Here is a 15,125-nt window from a genome sequence, read left to right as displayed (position 1 = left end):
AAAAACTCCAGCAAGTTAGTTAGATGTGATTTTCCTTTAACAAATCCATGCTGACTCTTCTGAATCAATCTATTCCATGTGACTATTAATTCTATCCCAAATAATTGTTTCTAGAAGTTTCCCAACCACCAAAGTTAAACTGACTGGTCAGTAATTGCAGGATGGATCTTTACAACCTTTTTTGAACAAGGGCATAATGTTTGCAATTCTCCAGTCCTATGGCATTTTCCCTGAATCCAGGCAACATTGAAAGATTATTGCCAGTGCCTTGCAATTTCCACTCTCACTTTCTTCAATATTCTTGGATGCATCTCATCTGGTCCTGGTGCCTTATCAACTTTAAGTACTGATAGCTTATCCAATACCTCCTCCTTATCAATTTTAAACCCTTCTAGTGACTGAGTTTCCGATCTCTGATCTTATATTTCAATCCCTTTGTAATAAAGGCCAACATACTTGCTTTCCTAATTGCTTGCTGTTCCTGCATGTTAATATTCTATAATTCATGTTCAAGGACTCTGAGTACCAACGTTTCCCAGTCTTTTAAAAAATATTCTGCTTTTCTATATTTCCCGCCAAAGTGGATAACTTAACACTTCTCCACATTATATTTCATTTGCCACAATCTTGCCCACTGACTTAACCAGTCTATTTCCCTTTGCCACCTCTTTGCATCTTCTTCACGGCTGTTCCTACCTAGCTTTGTACAGTCAGCAAACCCGGATACACTACACTAGGTCCCTTCCTCTGTCTAGGTCATTGGTCATTGATGTTGATTATAAATAGCTGAGGCCCAAGCACTGATCCTTGTGATACCTCACTAGTTTCTAGCTGCCAAACTTAAAATATCCTGTTTATTCCTTGATTATACCAATCCTCTATCAATCCTTATATACTACTCCTTTCCACATGAACCGTAATTTTATGTAATAATCTCTTATGTGGCACCTTATCAAATGCTTTTTTGATACACTTCATCTGCTGGTACCCCCTGATCTACCTGGCTAGTTACATCTTCAAAAAAACACAAACTGATTTGTCACACATGATTTTCCTTTCATAAACACATGTTGTCAGCCCTGTCATTGAATTATTTTCTACGTGCCCTGTTAGCACCTCCCTAATAATGGAATCTAGCATTTCCTTACTAAAGATGTCAGGCTAACTAGATCCTTTTATTTCTTTCTCCCTCCTTTCTTGAATAGCAGAGATATGTTTGCTATCTTTCCATCCACAGGAGCTTTTCTAAAATCTAGGGAATTCTGGAAGTTTGAAACCAATGTATCCATTATCTCTGTAACCACCTCTTTTAAAACCCTTACCCTACCTCTTGCTAACTTCACGGATGAAATTCTGGACAGCTTGAATAACTGGATAGCGTAGAAAGTCTGTGTAGAGTCGCTTCCATTTGATTATGAAGGTTTACATAATTTACAAGCTGAATTTATTCTCTGAGCTGTGTATTTTGAGCTGCACAGCGTTTTGAACCACTGTTGCACAATTTTAAACAGCAGTATGAGCTATTTTTATATCACTGGATCAATATTAATAAGACAGGGTCAATCTATTTCAAGCTCACATTTGCTTTGAAATTCCATCTAACAATCAGGAAAGAAAGGGGCAGAAGGAAAGAGAGGATGGACAATCTATCAGGCATGATCCACATTCAAGTAGCAGTTTTTGTTTAAAGGGGAAGAAGCTAAATCTGTATTTAAAATGGAAATAGAGGCAATTATGTTATTTTGTAAGGTTTTATTTAATAAATTTTTTCAAATGCTTTGCTCAAACAATGTACGGTGTGGCAGGCATGAAATGTTGGCCCTTCAGCTGATGAACATATGCAACCTCTACTCACTGCTTTGTACTATATTGCTAAAGCCATGCGCCATGGCTAATAGACGGCAGTGGAGATGGCTCATTGGATTTGCAAAATTTGGCATGATTCACAGCAGAAAACATTTGCTTTGGCTATGAAAAAGTGAAACTCCCACACGGTACTTAAGCTGCGAGTGCCATTTCATCCAGTGACCTAAACAAATGATGCTGTACAGATCTGAATCGTGTCACTCAAAAATAAGCTGTAATAGGTTCTCTCCTGCTTTCTGTGAGACAATGATGCTTGTGTTCCTATGTGGCATTTTGGGTTTTGCCAATCAGGCTCAGAAACATGGAGTAACAAATTACTCAGTTATACTAATAGCTACCCCTACATGCCTGTTTGTGTATTTTGAGTTCGTTACTTCTGGAGAAGGCATCCCTTTATGTCCTGCAGTACCTGAAGTAGTGCACCATAGAAATGCAGAAAATCTCAAGTGGTATATTCTTCTTGATAATCCCACCAACAATGAGCAGAACAGGGGTGGAGAATAAGGGAGAATTGCAGTTTTGAGGCCCACCACTGCTTCAACACCCCAAGCTGGATTTTTCTTTGTCACCGACATATGTTGATTTTCTCTGCCCACCACATGCAAATGTTTGTGCAGATGGGGTCCAGATCCCTGGCAGTTTTTCTTCGTATCTGCTTCCTTTACCACTGTTTTCTGGGCCCACTTTGTGTAAAGTGGCAGCAGAGCTCTCTGCTCCACCAATGGTGGGATAGGGTCTTGAAGAAGCCTTCCCCTCCTCCTCCAATCTGGCCTCGGCATATTTTTCTGCCTTGGCATCAATCTCACTACTTTTTCATCAATTCTACAACTCAGTTGTTTATTTTTTTTTTATTTCTGAGCTATCAGCTTTCCTCCCCAAGCAGCCCAAATCACCATATAGTTTGTCCCCACCTTCATAATATTAATCAACCTTGCTACTTCGGTATTATCTCTGTACTTTTAAAGATCACCTTCATTCAGGTAGTTTCTTCAAATATTGAGGAATAGCTGTCTCAAAGCAAACTTTGCAGGACCCCACTTTGCCGAGTACACTTTGCAGACCCTCTGTTTCCCATTGTCCAGTATCCGTTCAATCTATCTAAGCATGCCATTGCCAATAGTTGCTTTAGTCTTGGCTTTTGGATAGAAACAAACTCTGCACTTGTTAGGAAAGCTAGCAGGGATAGACACTATCCTTTTTTATCTTAAGATAAAATTTCCCCTGATGGACAGTTGGAAAACAAATCCTTTGTAACAGAATGCGAACAGATTGTGTACCGATTATCCCAAGCATAACATTCATTATGCTCAGTGTTCCATACATTTTGTCTATCATTGGTGTAAAGCATCTGAATCAAATGACACCTCTCCCAATGTTGTCTGATAGATTAAAGGAGTATATGTGCTTGAGACACAGGGTTGCAGCCTGGATCTTTAGACTCCAGGCTTTTGTTACTAGACCAGCAGATCCAAGATGGTAGGAGTAAACTTCTGTAAAAAATCAGGCAGCTAGACTATTTATTGAAGTGACTGACATCATAGAACCCAAGTAGACACCCACTGCAGATTCTTAATACTTCCTACATCCTCAATCAACTTGTCTGTGATAATTGTTTCTGGAATTTTCACCATGAAAGTGATGGTCAATTGATCCCAGGTTTCCTTTTAAATAAGAACACTACACTTGATATCCCTTAATACCACAAGCTTATTGAAAGAAATTCTGAATATTTGCACCAGTAGTTGCAGGAAACACATTTTTGAGTTTCTTAAGGATAAATCTCATTCAACTTAAACGCTTTATTCCCTAGGGTCTTTTCTAATTCAGGAATGTATCACAAATTCTACTAATAATGCATCATCGTGGCTATCATGAAAAAACACTTAACTTCCTGTACTGTACTGTTCTGTTCCCTTGCTAATACAAAAGTAAATAATTCATTCAGTTTTCTGGTACGTCCATATCTTCACTGATCATACCACCTACTTGCAGATGTCAGTAGTCCAGCTATGCCCTTTTTCCCGATATTTGTACTTGTATTTTTTTTCTTTCATGTATGCTAGTTTCCCTAGCAGTTTTAAACTTAGGCACATGTTTATCCATTTTAACAATTTTTTGTTCTCAAGGTTCTTACTATGGTGTGTTGAAGACAAACTCCGGAAGTTGAATCCCTTCACTCTATTCCTAATTGTGTCTTCCCTGTCACATAGGCTTGTCATCACTTTCCACTGTTCTTCCTACAGCTCCTAATTATAGTTGCTGCCAATTGCCTCTCAATCATCTTTTAAAATCGAACCATTTAGTCAGTATTCCGCTCCTTTTTTTCAGCCCTGCTCTATTTGGCCTTACCTGTCCGCGCATTCTCCTCTCAAATCTATTTTCCCAAAGTTTAAACCTCGAATGCTATGGTCACCATTTTTCCATGCCCTGAACCATCTGGCCCGATGACCACTGTTCTCCATGTGCTGCCCCACCTCAGCTACTGCCATACAGTCAGCATGAGACCAAATGCAGCCTGGTCTAAGTACTGGGTTGGGAGAGCAGGTTATTTCCCTTGCTATTATTAGTGACCCAATGGCACTAATTACACCGATGCAACATCCACTGGCCTCACCTGAAATTGTGTTTTCATACATGTGGCACATGTGGAAAAAGGTGACATTATTCTTCCCTCTTTGCCTTATGGCCTACAAATCACAGGCACCAAAACCTTTGAGCCAGAGGGGTTAAATGAGGGATTTTCAGTGATCTAACTAAATGTAAATCAAATGTAAATAGTGTCGGCAATAAACAAGACCATTTGGTCATTCAGAACAAATGCATGTGTTGACTTTGTTTTATGGAATGACCTGTTCAGTGTATTGTTTTCTCTATTGGCAGGAACTCCAGTTTGGTTCTACATGCAGATTGCACCCATAAGAAATGAATATGACAAAGTGGTTTTATTTTTATGCACTTTCAAAGACATTACAGTGTTTAAACAACCCATTGAAGATGAATCAACAAAAGGTAGTATTTCCTTTCTATTGCTGATTTAATGTATTTATAATGAGGGAATCCTGTGTACCTTTTGTTAAATATACTTTATCTGTTGTATGCAAACTATAAAATATGGTATTATGTTCTATTCTCTAGCATTCTGTAATAATAGAAGAATGATGATACCCTCAGTGTGTTACATTGGATGTTTCTATCATTGTTCAGTTGAACAGAATTATGTACATGATAGAGAATTAATTTTATTTTGCTCAGTGGATCACTTAAACATCTGAATATATTGCTTGGCTTATGTTTCATCTCATTGTTTCCTCCCTCAGTGCTCATTTGCAGCCTTGGATCTTTCATGTTTTCTGTTCTGTAGCATGTAATGACATTTCTAAAGATATTTGACATATTATTACAGCCCCGAGGCTGTGCAGTTCCCAACTAATCATCTATAGAAAGATTACCAAATTATCCTCCAAACCAATTTATGCATTGATTTCATTGACATCGTAGGTTAATCAATGGCCCTGGAATGGAAGGAGGTGATAAAATATGAGTCAGCAACTTCATCTGTTTCAGTGTCTTAAGCAGAAGCAAATCCAAGTACTAAAACCAGGCTTCTGATTGTTAGTACTCTAAATGTTTCAGGTTCTTTTTCCTTTGTTTTTGAAGCCAGTAACTTCCAGTGCTGCATTTTGTTTGATGTGGTGAGGCTGCCTTTGCACTAACTTGCACAGGGCTGTCACAGCAACTTTCTCAGCAAAGATCATTGATAGCTCCTGGTTAAGTAGCACTTAAGGAAAAAGACGTTCAAAAAATTAGCTACCACATTTGGCAATGTAGCTAAAGGGCCATTGAACCCTGGAGATTCAAGCCCTGAGACCTCTGTCAGGTCACAACCAACAAGGAAACTTAATGAAATATGCTTACCTGAACGTGGAGTTTACTCCTCCTGATCGCATATTTATAGAACACAAACCACCTCCTATTCCCTCTCCCCTGATTGTCTTTGATTCTCTTGATCCAATCACCGGTCCTGCTTGCACCCTCAGATCGGTCATCTCCCCCTGGATTCTGATTACCCTAGCCACGTCTCTGATCTCGCTTCCTGCTCTGATCTCCTTCCTCATCCCAACCTCTGGTTTCTCTGCCCCCACCTCCAGCCTCCACGCCCCTGGCTTTGCCTCCAATCTCCCCTTGCTTCCCACCCACCTCCCCCAGGCCCCCCTCCCTCACCACAGCTTCCCGTCTCTCCAGCCTCCACACTGAGGGGGAAGTGGTGGCATAGTGGTATTGTCACTGGACTAGTATTCTAGAGACCCAAGGTATTGCTCTGGGGACCCTGGGTTCGAATCCCACCATGGCAGATGGTGAAATTTCAATTCAATTAAAAAAAAATCTGGAATTAAAAGTCTGCTGATGACCACAAAACCATTGCAAATTGTAGTAAAAACCCATCTGGTTCACTAGTCCCCTTTAGGGAAGGAAATCTCCTGTAATACCTGGTCTGGCCTACATGACTCCAGACCCATAGCAATGTGGTTGACTCTTAACTGCCCCCTGAACAAGGGCAATTAGGTGTGGGCAATAAATGCTGGCCTAGCCAATGATGCCCACATCCAATGAATAAAAAAACTCTCTAATCTTCTAGTCCCAACCTGCAAACCCCTAACTCTGACCTTGAAAGCACACTGTGAGTGGGGGGGCACATTAAGTCCTGTCCATTGTCTACAGGCTCTGCCACAAACTGCTCCCTTCCTGCTGACTCCATCCCTCTCCCTGGCAACTGTCTGAGATTGAACCAGATTGTTTGTAACCTTGGTACCATATCTGACCTTGAGATGAACTTTCAACCATATTTCTGGTCCTTCAATAACAATGACTCTTTCCACCTCTGTAATGTTGCCTGTCTGTGCCCCTATCTCAGCAACTTTGCTGCTGAAACTCTCATTATGCTTTTGTTACTACTGGATTTGATTTCTCTAACACATTGTTATATTCCAACAAGCCAGGATAGAACTAGAGCCAATCTTTATACATTTTTACATGCATATATTTACAGAGATTCACATTACAAACACGTACCTTCTCATCCAACAGCCACAGTTTCTGTTCTTTTTTTATAGGAACACAAGTCTATCCGCAGTTAATGCCCAACAACTGCATACAATTAAACACAATATGCAGTTACCACTGGCCAGCCTCCCACATTCTATCTTCCTTAAGCCTGAGGTCATCCTAACCTCTGCTGCCCATGTCCGAACGTGAACAATATATCATTCACCCATCACCCCTGTGCTCATTGACCGACAACAGTTCCTGGTTAAACAATGTCATGATTTTAAAATTCTCATCCTTGTTTTCAAATCCCTCCATGGCCTGGCCCTTCCTATCTCTGTATTTTCCTCCAGTCCTACAACCCTCCGAGATCTGCGTTCCTCTGATCCCGCCCCCTTGAGCATCCCAGATTTTAAGCACTGTGTCATTGGTGGCCATGTCTTCAGTTGCGGACCCTAAGCTCTGTAATGCCCTCCCTAAACATCTCACCCCACTTCCTTCCTTTAAGACACTCCTCAATATCTCCCTCTTTGACCAGCCCTAACACCTCCTTTTGTGGCTTTGTGTCATATTTTTGGTTTGCAATGCCTTTGTGAAGTGCCTCGCAATGTTTTATTATGTGAAAAGTGTGACGTAAATGGTTGTTGTTGCACTGGCTGCAGGCCATTTGTGACTCACCATGAACAGGTCTCGCCACTATGCCATTCTGTAAAGTGTTGTGCATTGTCTGTATCTGAACTGGTGCTTGTAAGTGAAAACCTAGTGGTGGTCTTCCTTCTTCATCCATATCTTGCTCCTTTTGCGCTTCAGGCTCCTGCACCATTACTTGACCAGGTGGCAGTCCTTGGGTATTTGAAAAGATAAAGACACAAGGGTAGGATTGTGGTGAGGGAAGAGAGGAAAGGCAAGAGCTGAAAGCTTAACCATCTGCAGCTTGTAATTCGGAAAAAATTGTAGAATGTGAGGAAGAGGATTTGGTTGGAACAAGGGCTCAAATCTTCTGATATAGGGAGAGGCCTCCAACTCAGCTCATGTCACTGATGTGCTTCGGGGCCCTGAGGAAGTCCCGACCTATGCACCTCCACGGTACTTACGTGGGAAGTTTAAACTCCCAGTTGCCGGTTTTACCTTGCCCAGATTGCTATATGATTGGCCAGAACCACAGAGACCTGGGCTGTTTGCCCTATACTTACCCTGATTTTTACACAGATTTACATAGAGATTTTCATAGCAGATATAAAACCTGTGAAAAAATTCACCCCTCCCCTTCTAGACAATATCCACCCCGCTCCCGATAATCTTCACTCTGCCACCCCAGACAATGTGGACACCCCCGACCAATGTTCAACCCCTCTCCACCATCAGACAGTGCTCAGTCAACCCCCCCCCCCCCCCCACCACCTCCCCCAACAGTGCTGAGCCGCCGCTCCCACCCCCTCTGGACAGTGCTCACCCGCTCCCACCCCGTCAAGACAGTGCTCACCCGCTCCCACCCCCTCTGGACAGTGCTCACCTGCTCCCACCCCGTCAGGACAGTGCTCACCCGCTCCCACCCCCTCTGGACAGTGCTCACCCACTCCCACCCCCCTAGACAGTGCTCACCCGCTCCCACCCCCTCTGGACAGTGCTCACCCGCTCCCACCCCCTCTGGACAGTGCTCACCCACTCCCACCCCGTCAGGACAGTGCTCACCCGCTCCCACCCCCTCTGGACAGTGCTCACCCGCTCCCACCCCCTCTGGACAGTGCTCACCCGCTCCCACCCCCTCTGGACAGTGCTCACCCACTCACACCCCCTCTGGACAGTGCTCACCCGCTCCCACCCCCTCTGGACAGTGCTCACCCGCTCACACACCCTCTGGACAGTGCTCGCCCGCTCACACCCCCTCTGGACAGTGCTCACCCACTCCCACCCCCTCTGGACAGTGCTCACCCGCTCCCACCCCGTCTGGACAGTGCTCACCCGCTCCCACCCCCCTAGACAGTGCTCACCCGCTCCCACCCCCTCTGGACAGTGCTCACCCACTCCCACCCCCTCTGGACAGTGCTCACCCGCTCCCACCCCCTCTGGACAGTGCTCACCCGCTCCCACCCCCTCTGGACAGTGCTCACCCACTCCCACCCCCTCTGGACAGTGCTCACCCGCTCCCACCCCCTCTGGACAGTGCTCACCCGCTCCCACACCCGTCAGGACAGTGCTCACCCGCTCCCACCCCGTCAGGACAGTGCTCACCCACTCCCACCCCGTCAGGACAGTGTTCACCCACTCCCACCCCCTCTGGACAGTGCTCACCCACTCCCACCCCCCTAGACAGTGCTCACCCACTCCCACACCCTCTGGACAGTGCTCACCCACTCCCACCCCCCTAGACAGTGCTCACCCACTCCCACCCCCTCTGGACAGTGCTCACCCACTCCCACCCCCTCTGGACAGTGCTCACCCGCTCCCACACCGCCTGGACAGTGCTCACCCGCTCCCACACCCCCTGGACAGTGCTCACCCACTCCCACCCCCCTAGACAGTGCTCACCCACTCCCACCCCCTCTGGACAGTGCTCACCCACTCCCACCCCGTCAGGACAGTGCTCACCCGCTCCCACCCCCCTAGACTGTGCTCACCCACTCCCACCCCCTCTGGACAGTGCTCACCCGCTCCCACACCCCCTGGACAGTGCTCACCCACTCACACACCCCCTGGACAGTGCTCACCCACTCCCACACCCCCTGGACAGTGCTCACCCACTCACACACCCCCTGGACAGTGCTCACCCACTCCCACCCCCTCTGGACAGTGCTCACCCACTCCCACACCCTCTGGACAGTGCTCACCTGCTCCCACACCGCCTGGACAGTGCTCACCCGCTCCCACCCCCTCTGGACAGTGCTCACCTGCTCCCACACCCTCTGGACAGTGCTCACCTGCTCCCACCCCCTCTGGACAGTGCTCACCCACTCCCACCTCCTCTGGACAGTGCTCACCCGCTCCCACACCCTCTGGACAGTGCTCACCCACTCCCACCTCCTCTGGACAGTGCTCACCTGCTCCCACACCCTCTGGACAGTGCTCACCCGCTCACACACCCTCTGGACAGTGCTCACCCGCTCCCACACCGTCTGGACAGTGCTCACCCGCTCACACACCCTCTGGACAGTGCTCACCCGCTCACACACCCTCTGGACAGTGCTCACCCGCTCACACACCCTCTGGACAGTGTTCACCCGCTCCCACCCCCTCTGGACAGTGCTCACCCGCTCACACACCCTCTGGACAGTGTTCACCCACTCCCACACCGTCTGGACAGTGCTCACCCGCTCACACACCCTCTGGACAGTGTTCACCCGCTCCCACCCCCTCTGGACAGTGCTCACCCACACACACCCCCTGGACAGTGCTCACCCACTCACACCCCCTGGACAGTGCTCACCCACTCACACCGCCTGGACAGTGCTCACCCACACACACCCCCTGGACAGTGCTCACCCACTCACACCACCTGGACAGTGCTCACCCACTCACACCACCTGGACAGTGCTCACCCACTCACACCACCTGGACAGTGCTCACCCACACACACCCCCTGGACAGTGCTCACCCACTCCCACACCGCCTGGACAGTGCTCACCCACACACACCCCCTGGACAGTGCTCACCCACTCCCACACCCCCTGGACAGTGCTCACCCACTCTCACACCGCCTGGACAGTGCTCACCCGCTCACACACCCTCTGGACAGTGTTCACCCGCTCCCACCCCCTCTGGACAGTTCTCACCCACTCACACCCCCTCTGGACAGTGCTCACCCACACACACCCTCTGGACAGTGCTCACCCACTCACACACCCTCTGGACAGTGCTCACCCACTCACACCGCCTGGACAGTGCTCACCCACACACACCCCCTGGACAGTGCTCACCCACACACACCCCCTGGACAGTGCTCACCCGCTCCCACACCCCCTGGACAGTGCTCACCTGCTCCCACACCCTCTGGACAGTGCTCACCTGCTCCCACACCCTCTGGACAGTGCTCACCCACACACACCCCCTGGACAGTGCTCACCCACTCACACACCCTCTGGACAGTGCTCACCCGCTCACACACCCTCTGGACAGTGCTCACCCGCTCCCACACCGTCTGGACAGTGCTCACACGCTCACACACCCTCTGGACAGTGCTCACCCGCTCACACACCCTCTGGACAGTGCTCACCCGCTCACACACCCTCTGGACAGTGTTCACCCGCTCCCACCCCCTCTGGACAGTGCTCACCCGCTCACACACCCTCTGGACAGTGTTCACCCACTCCCACACCGTCTGGACAGTGCTCACCCGCTCACACACCCTCTGGACAGTGCTCACCCACTCACACACCCTCTGGACAGTGCTCACCCACTCACAACGCCTGGACAGTGCTCACCCACACACACCCCCTGGACAGTGCTCACCCACACACACCCTCTGGACAGTGCTCACCCACTCCCACACCGCCTGGACAGTGCTCACCCACACACACCCCCTGGACAGTGCTCACCCACTCCCACACCCTCTGGACAGTGCTCACCCACTCACACACCCCCTGGACAGTGCTCACCCACTCACACACCCCCTGGACAGTGCTCACCCACTCACACACCGCCTGGACAGTGCTCACCCGCTCCCACACCCCCTGGACAGTGCTCACCCACTCACACACCCCCTGGACAGTGCTCACCCACTCCCACACCGCCTGGACAGTGCTCACCCGCTCCCACACCCCCTGGACAGTGCTCACCCACTCACACACCCTCTGGACAGTGCTCACCCACACACACCCTCTGGACAGTGCTCACCCGCTCCCACCCCTTCTGGACAGTGCTCACCCGCTCCCACCCCCTCTGGACAGTGTTCACCCACTCCCACCCCCTCTGGACAGTGCTCACCCACTCCCACACCCTCTGGACAGTGCTCACCCGCTCCCACCCCCTCTGGACAGTGCTCACCCGCTCACACACCCTCTGGACAGTGCTCACCCGCTCCCACCCCCTCTGGACAGTGCTCACCCACTCACACCCCCTCTGGACAGTGCTCACCCGCTCCCACCCCCTCTGGACAGTGCTCACCCGCTCCCACCCCCTCTGGACAGTGCTCACCCGCTCCCACCCCCCCTGGACAGTGCTCACCCGCTCCCACCCCCTCTGGACAGTGCTCACCCACTCACACCCCCTCTGGACAGTGCTCACCCACTCACACACCCCCTGGACAGTGCTCACCCACTCACACCGCCTGGACAGTGCTCACCCACACACACCCCCTGGACAGTGCTCACCCACTCCCACACCGCCTGGACAGTGCTCACCCACACACACCGCCTGGACAGTGCTCACCCACTCACACCACCTGGACAGTGCTCACCCACACACACCCCCTGGACAGTGCTCACCCACTCACACCGCCTGGACAGTGCTCACCCACTCACACACCCTCTGGACAGTGCTCACCCGCTCACACACCCTCTGGACAGTGCTCACCCGCTCCCACACCGTCTGGACAGTGCTCACCCGCTCACACACCCTCTGGACAGTGCTCACCCGCTCACACACCCTCTGGACAGTGCTCACCCGCTCACACACCCTCTGGACAGTGCTCACCCGCTCCCACCCCCTCTGGACAGTGCTCACCCGCTCACACACCCTCTGGACAGTGTTCACCCACTCCCACACCGTCTGGACAGTGCTCACCCGCTCACACACCCTCTGGACAGTGCTCACCCACTCCCACACCCTCTGGACAGTGCTCACCCACACACACCCCCTGGACAGTGCTCACCCACTCACACCGCCTGGACAGTGCTCACCCACACACACCCCCTGGACAGTGCTCACCCACTCACACCGCCTGGACAGTGCTCACCCACACACACCCCCTGGACAGTGCTCACCCACTCCCACACCGCCTGGACAGTGCTCACCCACACACACCGCCTGGACAGTGCTCACCCACTCACACCACCTGGACAGTGCTCACCCACTCCCACCCCCTCTGGACAGTGCTCACCCACTCCCACCCCCTCTGGACAGTGCTCACCCACTCCCACCCCCCCTAGACAGTGCTCACCCGCTCCCACACCCCCTGGACAGTGCTCACCTGCTCCCACACCCTCTGGACAGTGCTCACCCACTCCCACCCCCCTAGACAGTGCTCACCCACTCCCACCCCCTCTGGACAGTGCTCACCCACTCCCACCCCGTCAGGACAGTGCTCACCCGCTCCCACCCCCCTAGACAGTGCTCACCCACTCCCACCCCCTCTGGACAGTGCTCACCCGCTCCCACACCCCCTGGACAGTGCTCACCCACTCCCACCCCCTCTGGACAGTGCTCACCTGCTCCCACACCGCCTGGACAGTGCTCACCCGCTCCCACCCCCTCTGGACAGTGCTCACCTGCTCCCACACCCTCTGGACAGTGCTCACCTGCTCCCACCCCCTCTGGACAGTGCTCACCCACTCCCACCTCCTCTGGACAGTGCTCACCCGCTCCCACACCCTCTGGACAGTGCTCACCCACTCCCACCTCCTCTGGACAGTGCTCACCTGCTCCCACACCCTCTGGACAGTGCTCACCCGCTCACACACCCTCTGGACAGTGCTCACCCGCTCCCACACCGTCTGGACAGTGCTCACCCGCTCACACACCCTCTGGACAGTGCTCACCCGCTCACACACCCTCTGGACAGTGCTCACCCGCTCACACACCCTCTGGACAGTGTTCACCCGCTCCCACCCCCTCTGGACAGTGCTCACCCGCTCACACACCCTCTGGACAGTGTTCACCCACTCCCACCCCCTCTGGACAGTGCTCACCCGCTCCCATCCCCCCTGGACAGTGCTCACCCACTCACACACCCTCTGGACAGTGTTCACCCACTCCCACACCGCCTGGACAGTGCTCACCCGCTCCCACACCGTCTGGACAGTGCTCACCCGCTCACACACCCTCTGGACAGTGTTCACCCGCTCCCACCCCCTCTGGACAGTGCTCACCCACACACACCCCCTGGACAGTGCTCACCCACTCACACCCCCTGGACAGTGCTCACCCGCTCGCACACCACCTGGACAGTGCTCACCCACACACACCGCCTGGACAGTGCTCACCCACTCACACCACCTGGACAGTGCTCACCCACACACACCCCCTGGACAGTGCTCACCCACTCCCACACCGCCTGGACAGTGCTCACCCACACACACCCCCTGGACAGTGCTCACCCACTCCCACACCCCCTGGACAGTGCTCACCCACTCTCACACCGCCTGGACAGTGCTCACCCACTCCCACACCGCCTGGACAGTGCTCACCCGCTCACACACCCTCTGGACAGTGTTCACCCGCTCCCACCCCCTCTGGACAGTTCTCACCCACACACACCCCCTGGACAGTGCTCACCCACTCCCACACCCCCAGGACAGTGCTCACCCACTCTCACACCGCCTGGACAGTGCTCACCCGCTCACACACCCTCTGGACAGTGTTCACCCGCTCCCACCCCCTCTGGACAGTTCTCACCCACACACACCCTCTGGACAGTGCTCACCCACTCACACCCCCTGGACAGTGCTCACCCACACACACCCCCTGGACAGTGCTCACCCACACACACCCTCTGGACAGTGCTCACCCACTCACACACCCTCTGGACAGTGCTCACCCACTCACACCGCCTGGACAGTGCTCACCCACACACACCCCCTGGACAGTGCTCACCCACACACACCCCCTGGACTGTGCTCACCCGCTCCCACACCCCCTGGACAGTGCTCACCTGCTCCCAAACCCTCTGGACAGTGCTCACCTGCTCCCACACCCTCTGGACAGTGCTCACCCACACACACCCCCTGGACAGTGCTCACCCACTCACACACCCTCTGGACAGTGCTCACCCGCTCACACACCCTCTGGACAGTGCTCACCCGCTCCCACACCGTCTGGACAGTGCTCACCCGCTCACACACCCTCTGGACAGTGCTCACCCGCTCACACACCCTCTGGACAGTGCTCACCCGCTCACACACCCTCTGGACAGTGTTCACCCGCTCCCACCCCCTCTGGACAGTGCTCACCCGCTCACACACCCTCTGGACAGTGTTCACCCACTCCCACACCGTCTGGACAGTGCTCACCCGCTCACACACCCTCTGGACAGTGCTCACCCACTCCCACACCCTCTGGACAGT

At 52.0% G+C, this 15,125-nt stretch overlaps 1 protein-coding gene across 1 annotated transcript in view; it reads left to right on the top strand.

Annotated features, from left to right (window-relative positions):
- kcnh5b (potassium voltage-gated channel, subfamily H (eag-related), member 5b) overlaps window positions 1–15,125 on the top strand; it is a 352,424-nt gene that overhangs the window by 106,256 nt on the left and 231,043 nt on the right. Inside the window, exon 4 of the mRNA XM_041214640.1 lies at window positions 4,747–4,875. Coding sequence (XP_041070574.1) covers window positions 4,747–4,875 — 129 coding nt within the window. The remainder of the gene's footprint in view (window positions 1–4,746; window positions 4,876–15,125) is intronic.

The sequence above is a fragment of the Carcharodon carcharias genome, chromosome 20 (genome assembly GCF_017639515.1).
Source record: "Carcharodon carcharias isolate sCarCar2 chromosome 20, sCarCar2.pri, whole genome shotgun sequence".
NCBI lineage: Eukaryota > Metazoa > Chordata > Chondrichthyes > Lamniformes > Lamnidae > Carcharodon > Carcharodon carcharias.
Note: the sequence above shows the minus strand (reverse complement) of the source record. Positions and strands in the feature narration are given on the sequence as shown.